This window comes from Micromesistius poutassou (genome assembly GCF_964030765.1).
Source record: "Micromesistius poutassou genome assembly, chromosome: 4".
Classification (NCBI taxonomy): Eukaryota; Metazoa; Chordata; class Actinopteri; order Gadiformes; family Gadidae; genus Micromesistius; species Micromesistius poutassou.
The window spans coordinates 2171336-2179018 of NC_140274.1; the positions used below are offsets into that span (position 1 = coordinate 2171336).

The following is a 7683-nucleotide window of genomic DNA, read 5'->3' on the forward strand; positions in this document are numbered from 1 at the left end:
TTATCTTTGACACATTGGACCAAAAAAAGGCCATGTCATGTCAACCTAAGTAACACAATTGTAGCCTGTTCCTGGGTGATGTTTATACCTCTACCCAGGGGGGGAGGTCCACTCGAAGGGTGTGGTTCTATGGGGTTCTATAATACACACAAGACAGACACACAACTATACATAGCCATCGTAGATCCATACACAAGTCCAGTATGTGTTGGGAAAAGGATATATGAGAAGTATATTATTGATTCAACTATTCTGTTAGACCACCGCTATGCATTCTAGGTAGGGGTGTTAGGGTAGGAGTACTTGGATAAAATTTGCATTGGAAAACCCTGTCTGATTCCATATCTCGAAAACGCAAGTTTGTAACCCTAAAATTGAGGAACGAATGTCAAAGTATAAATATGTTAAACTTGATGTGGAAAGTACACATCGTCACGATTCCCATTGAAACGAATGGCGCGGCGGTAGGCCTTGAAACGAGAGCTGGCAAATCGTGAAAAATGCATACAAATGTGAGCAGATTAGCCAGTTATATGCTAAAGACCCTAATGTATCTGTGTTATAAATGCCGGAACGAATGTCAAAGTATAAATATGTTAAACTTGATGTGGAAAGTACACATTGTCACAATTCCACTTTGAAACGAATGGCGCGGCGGTAGGCCTTGAAACGAGAGCTGGCAAATCGTGAAAAATGCATAAAAATGTAGTCAGACAACCCAGTAATATGCTATAGACCCTAAGGTAGCTGTGGTATAAATGCCGGAACGAATGTCCAAGTAAAAATATGTTAAACTTGATGTGGAAAGTATTCCCTTTGTCATTCCCTTTGTCATTCCCATTGAAACGTATGGCGCGATGATTCGCCCTGGCAAATTGTGTAAAATGCATTAAAATGTAATCAGTCGACAGTGTTTTATGCTATAGACCCTAGAGAAGCTCTGGTATAAATTCTGTAACGAAATTAAAAGTGTAAATGTGTGATTTCGGTGTTTGAAATACAACCTCGATTTGCATAAGAGAGGTGTGAATGGATGGGGGAAGGGCAACAGGTCACCATCAGGCTAAAGCTAATGGACTCCTGACTCGACAGTATTACCCTAAACCCCCTAATGGGCTGATATCCTGACATTAACAGTGTTATCCCAACACCCCAGGGGAGGCAAACAAGGTCATTAGTAGTACATTGTAATACACTAAATGTTTTGTCTCTTCTTCTTGTCTTACAGAACATGTCATATGCTCCACTCTTTCGGTTCGAATCCCCGTCCTCCGAGCTCACCCTTCGCCCCTCTGATGCCGCTGTCAGTCTGGCAAGCAAACCCCAGGCCTCTGCCAGCAGGTGGCAGGTGAAGAGGGGTGACGTGGTCCAAGCCGAGGCGAGGGCTAGAGCCTGGCAGAAGGGAGACGTCAATGACAATGTTGTACTGGCAGAGAGCGAGCTGCAGTTTGGCCAGTACTGCGGCCAAACGTTCCGGTGGCTGCTGGGGAACGCGGTGGGGTACGCCGTCTCCATCTTGGCGTCCCACCAGAAGGAGCGAGAGGGAGGGGACATCAGCACGTCTCCCCTCATGGACAACAAAGACGCCCTCGCCTCCTACGCCCGGCTGTTCCCACCCATGGTGACGGCCGTCGCCAGGCGTAGGGTGTGTGAGGGCTCCCAGTCTACCAGCGGGGTGGACGACGTGCTGGTGGGGTTCGGTGTGCACTCTCACCGGACCTACAAGTCCCTGTACGGCGCTCGGGACCAAGAGAGTCGATCGTAAGTAGTGTGTGTGTGTGTGTGTGTGTGTGTGTGTGTGTGTGTGTGTGTGTGTGTGTGTGTGTGTGTGTGTGTCTCTAACCCTTTCTGTGCTCTGTTACAGCTATGTGGAGTGGATCCGGAAACAGAAGACAACGGGAGCTGGGTCCAGGGTGGAGGCCCTGAAGAGGTATGTGCTGGCCCGGGACGCAGAGCCCCCCAAGGCAGCACCGGAGCCAGCTCATGTCCTCCCACAGCCAGGTAACTGAACCGTCTACAAAAACAGCCTGTGAGGTGCTTTTAACAATACACCAGTGCGTCATCAGTTCATTTTGTCGTCTCGTTGTTGTTGTTGTTGTCAGGCGCCTCCTACTCGGACCCGACCGACGCCGAGCTGCTCACTGCTGCCGACGAGGTCGACCCTCCCAGTGAGTAGACATTTTGATGTGAATACACTTGTAACGCACGTGTAACGCATCGCCCTAACGCTGATATGTGTTGTCAGGCACGTCCATGGACGCCCCACCAGCTGTGGTCCCGCTGGAAGGACCAGCACCAGGACCAGGACCGATGGCCCAGAGGCCTCCGGCAAAGAGGTATGTATGTATGTGTGTGTGTGTGTGTGTGTGTGTGTGTGTGTGTGTGTGTGTGTGTGTGTGTGTGTGTGTGTGCGCCTGCCTGTCTGCTGCACATTCACACTTGCTAACTGTGTGTGTCTCTGCTGTGTGTGTTTCAGCTGCTTCCCCTCAGCTGGAGGCAGACGCTGCCTGAAGAGCAGCAGGAGTGGGTGGGCCGGGCGCTGTTCCGCAAGGAACCCAGCAGCGGGAAGGTGGTCCTCACCACACCGCCCCGACTGTGGTGGTACCCGCCAGGCGCCCGGCACCTCTACACGCAGCCCCCCGCCACAGCCCACGCCTTCTTCCAGCGCCCATTCTTCCTCTGGCTGCCCTATCGGATGTGGGCATACCACCTCAAGTGCCCCTCCGATGGGCGCAAGCTGATGGGCGCTGGCCTCTACAAGACCGTCAGGAGGGTCTTGGACAGGAGCGGGTGGTACTATATGGCCACAGAGTGCCTTCAGTGCCCCTCCTGTGGCAAGAAGGTGGCGGGATGGTCCAAGGACATCTTGGATCAGCTGGACGTAGCTCACCGTGAGAAATTCCCAGCTGTTCTGACGTACAAGTATGTCACTTTCGATAGATAGATTGATTGCCTTTATTGTCATTTCATTAATCATAAAAAGAGAAAAAGCTCATTCATTACACACACGCACACACAATAGCGATAAAGTATATTTGTCTTTCTCTGTTTCCACCCCAGGTTGTCCTGCGACAGAGCGCTGATCGGGCAGCTCAAGGAGCGCACCTTGGGCAACGGTGTGTCTCGCCTCCGTGCCTCCCTGGTGGAGCAGCACTCGAGGGATTGGATGGCGCGGTCCATTGAATACTTGTCGGTGCTCCGCAAGGTGAGGGCACCCGGAGCGGAACCGAAGGAGGTGTCGCTCCCCACCTTTGTCAAGGTGCCCGGACTCACCTGGTTCGGGAAGGTCTACGTGTTGGAGGCAATGACCAGGCTGGACGAGACCAAGGCAAGGATTACGTCCATTTTTGGAGAGATCCTCAAGATGGACTCCACCAAGAAGGTGAGGTTTTTCTCTCCTCCGCCGCGCCCCGTATGACGTCGGTGTGCCGTCCGTCCGTCCGTGTGTCTAACTGTGTGTGTGTGTGTTTGCGTCTCGCAGATTGCCAAAAAGCTGGCGGGTGCTGCCGCGGGGTCGGCCGCCTGGATGTCAAACGTCGGCAACGAGTACGGGCAGGTGCTCATGTCCGTCCTCACTGCGGCCGAGGGGGACGGACTGACCGACATGGCGGTCGGCCTGATGCGGCGGTACCGTGACGCCGGGAAGGCCCCTCCTAGGGTCATGTACGTGGACCGGGACTGCTGCGCCGCCGTGGGTAAATCGTCGGTACACGAGATGTACCACGAGTGGCGAGAGCTGGTGGTGCGGCTGGACGTGTGGCACCTCATGCGACGCTTCGCGAGGGGCGTCACCACCGACAGCCACCAGCTCTACGGCCTCTTCATGGCGAGGCTGTCCTTTGCCATCTTTGAGTGGGACGGCGGGGACGTGGCCCGCCTGGAAGAGGCCAAGCGGTCCTCGGAGGGGCGGGACGCCGTGACGCTGTCTGCCAAGGAGCTGGCTCGCCACTGTCGCCGCCGTACGAGGGGTGCGGCGGAGACGGAGCGGCTCCTCCGGGAGGTGCTGGACGCCTTCCGGGAGGTGACGGACACCATGGGCGTCCCACTGATAGACGGCGCCCGCATGGAGGAGATCTGGGTCACGCAGCGCCGCCACCTGGGCTGCATCCAGGACCCAGAGGGGGTGGAGCTGTACACCCAGACGGGAGAGATCACCAAGGGTGGTGTGAGGTGGTGTGAAACCCTGTCTGATTCCATATCTCGAAAACGCAAGTTTGTAACCCTAAAATTGAGTTTCTATCCCTTATTCTAACCCTAACCCTCAAGTGCAAAAATCTGTAGTAATGATTTTGCTGCCCCATAGCAGCAGAGAAAAATAATAATTTATAATAATAACTTTAAAAAGTTTAAAAAAATAATAATGATAACTTTTTACTTAAATAATTTAAAACTTTCTTCTTTTTGGGGGGGGAAATTTGGGTATGATAACCCAATAGCAGCGGAGAAAAATAATAATTCATAATAATGATTTTAAAAAGTTTAAAAAAGAAAAAAAAATGAAACTTATTTTAAAAAAGTTTGAATTTTTTTTGGGGGTTTTGGCAAATTTCCATGTGCAGTGCTGTAGTGGACTACTCGGTCACTAAAAACAGTGTTTCACCAAAATGAAAACTACGTATAAATAGACATTATTAAAAGGTAGTACGCTCCACGAATTTGCGTGTCATCCTTGCGCCAGGGGCCATGCTAATCTTCTCTGTATCGTACCAACTTTAGTATATGTGATACCTAAGTAACACAATTGCAGCCTGTTCCTGGGTGATGTTTATACCTCTACTCAGGGGGGGAGGTCCACTCGAAGGGTGTGGTTCTATGGGGTTCTATAATACACACAAGACAGACACACAACTATACATAGCCATCGTAGATCCATACACAAGTCCAGTATGTGTTGGGAAAAGGATATATGAGAAGTATATTATTGATTCAACTATTCTGTTAGACCACCGCTATGCATTCTAGGTAGGGGTGTTAGGGTAGGAGTACTTGGATAAAATTTGCATTGGAAAACCCTGTCTGATTCCATATCTCGAGAACGCAAGTTTGTAACCCAAAAGTTGAGTTTCTAACCCTAAAATTGAGTTTTTATCCCTTATTCTAACCCTAAAGTGCAAAAATCTGTAGTAATGATTTTGCTGCCCCATAGCAGCAGAGAAAAATAATAATTTATAATAATAACTTAAAAATAGAATAAACAAAAAATACTTTTTTTTACCTAAAAATAATTTAAAACTTTCTTCTTTTTTGGGGGGGCAAATTTGGGTATGATAACCCTATAGCAGCGGAGAAAAATAATAATTCATAATAATGATTTTAAAAAGTTTAACAAAAAATAAATTAAAAAAATTAAACTTATTTTTAAAAAGTTTGAATTTTTTTTTGTGGACTACTCGGTCACTAAAAACTGTTTCACCAAAATGAAAACTATGTATAAATGGACATTATTAAAAGATAGTAGGCTCCACAAAAAAAAAATTAAACTTATTTTTAAAAAGTTTGAATTTTTGTGTGTCATCCTGGCGTGGATGACACGCAAAAATTCAAACTTTTTTAAAATAAGTTTAAAGACCGGGTAAACCAAGAATAATTATGGGTTTTGAGTTTATAATACCACAGGAAAATATATTATTAACCACCCTGCCAAATTTGAAGGACTAAGAAAATCGCGAAGTATATAAAATTATGCTTCAAAGTTGATGAAAAATGAGCAGTAACCCCAGGCTCAGGACGGTGGGGGCGTGTGCGCTGCAGGCCAGGAAACCACGCCCATCACCGGAGAGGTCCAGCCCCTCCCAATCTCAAAGCTGAAAATGGACAGCAGGGGGCGGGTTTATGTGAGTATGACCGCTTTACGTAACGCGGTCATCGATGTAGACCCGCCCATTTTAAACCTGCACACAGAACATTCTCTGAGGCCTAGCTCCTCAAGGAAATGATGAATGGGAAAAATATTTTTTACATGTTTTGAGGGACACATTTAAGGCCTAATTAATATGATAAGAAGAAAAATACTGAATTTGGTTTACCCGGTCTTTAATTTTTTTTTTTGTTAAACTTTTTAAAATCATTATTATGAATTATTAGCTGCTATAGGGTTATCATACCCAAATTTGCCCCCCGAAAAAAGAAGAAATTTTTAAATTATTTTAAGTTAAAAAAAGTTTTTTTTTTCTAAACTTTTTAAAGTTATTATAAATTGTAATTTTTCTCCGCTGCTATGGGGCAGCAAAATCATTATTACTGATTTTTATTTCTAGGGTTAGAATAAGGGATAAAAACTCAATTTTGAATGGACTCAATTCGAGTTATCTCAAGAACTACAGCTCTGAGTGACTTGGGACTAAGATCTGGCCCCACTAATATGAGGGCGAACTTTCCAACGGCACCAAACTCGAATTTCTACGACCACATGAAATGGTAGTAATTGACATCCGGTATGTTTTTTACTCGACTCAACTGGTGAAATCTCCAGAACAAAAGGTCGTAGAGACTCGAAAGTTGGTCGCATCCGACATAATTTAGGGTCAGGGAACAGAGTTGGAATGAAGTTTCTACAACCTTCCATTGTAGAGTTAGAGCCATTTTAAAATTCATGATCGCTTTTTCCGGCACTTCCGGTTGTCGGATCTGGTCAAGCTTGTTATCATCGGAAAGCCTGTGGTCACTACAGTGGGGTTTGACATTCACATGGAGTCTCTACGACCTTTGTTAGGGTTAGGGTTAGCGTTCCTATTTACCCATACCTATCTTTTGGTAAACATTGTCACCACTAGTTGGCGCTACTTCCACCAAAGTATATGGGTCAGTACCTGGGCTCAGTCCGACCCTGTATCCGCAAGAAATATGTGTTTAGCCCATTCCTAGGCCCAGAAAATAACTTAAAACCGATTGTAATTAATGTTCCTAAAAATAGAAGGTTGATAGATAGAGGCTTGATATTTATTTATATAAGCCATAGCACCATTTGGAAGTGAAGAGCATTGGTTTTGAGCTAAGCTTAAATAGGGTTATTATAAGCCAGGGTTCCCCAATTAGTTTTGCCAGAGGGCCAAATTTGGACAAGCATGCCATGCCAAGGGCCGAGATATCGTTTTATTTTTTTAATTCGCCATTTTTATGTGCACATTTTGCTTTAATTATCATTACTATAATTATTAGTAGTAGTTGAAAATACCACACACAATAGTCACACAATAACAAAATGCTCTCTTGAAACTAATTTGTCAAAAACCTGCCATTCATTTATTAAAATGCCCCTGGAACACATCATAAGATGTGTAGCCACAAAAAGATTGACAAAATAGCAAAAATAAATGGATGTTCACTCACCAATCAGTGAGAGAAGTGAGAACGAAGTGATGAGGCAACCTTTCTGATGTCAGGCCTGTAATCTGTTGTGGCAATCCTGAGGCACTGTCCAAGATGTGCATTTGAGAGTCTGTTTCTGTCCTGGCTCTTGATAGCATTCATTGCAGAAAATGCTGATTCACAGATGTATGTTGAGGGGAACATTGTGAGTAGGAGCATTGCAATAGCTCTGGTGTTTTTAAAACGAGCTTGGGGCACCATGTTGATCCAAAAGTCACCCACCAGTGAGTCCTTGTGTTGAGCTTTGTGCAAATCAGATGTTCCCATTTCCAAGACCTCCATCTGAAGAGCTGCCTCATCTATGGAAGGCACCAG

General features: G+C 46.3%; 1 protein-coding gene and 1 non-coding gene across 2 annotated transcripts; one reads left to right on the top strand and one right to left on the bottom strand.

Annotated features, from left to right (window-relative positions):
* Positions 1-3304: 3304 nt before the first annotated feature.
* LOC311342364 (uncharacterized protein) lies at positions 3305-4252 on the top strand (the record flags this gene model as incomplete). Its single annotated transcript, XM_084467210.1, has 2 exons — positions 3305-3382; positions 3482-4252. 2 exons carry the CDS (start codon positions 3305-3307, stop codon positions 4250-4252), a joined length of 849 nt encoding a protein of 282 aa, XP_084323336.1.
* A 380-nt stretch (positions 4253-4632) lies between these two features.
* On the bottom strand, positions 4633-4739 carry LOC311342686 (U6 spliceosomal RNA). The gene has a single exon (XR_014633428.1). It is a non-coding gene; the product is annotated as a U6 spliceosomal RNA (small nuclear RNA).
* Positions 4740-7683: the final 2944 nt, after the last annotated feature.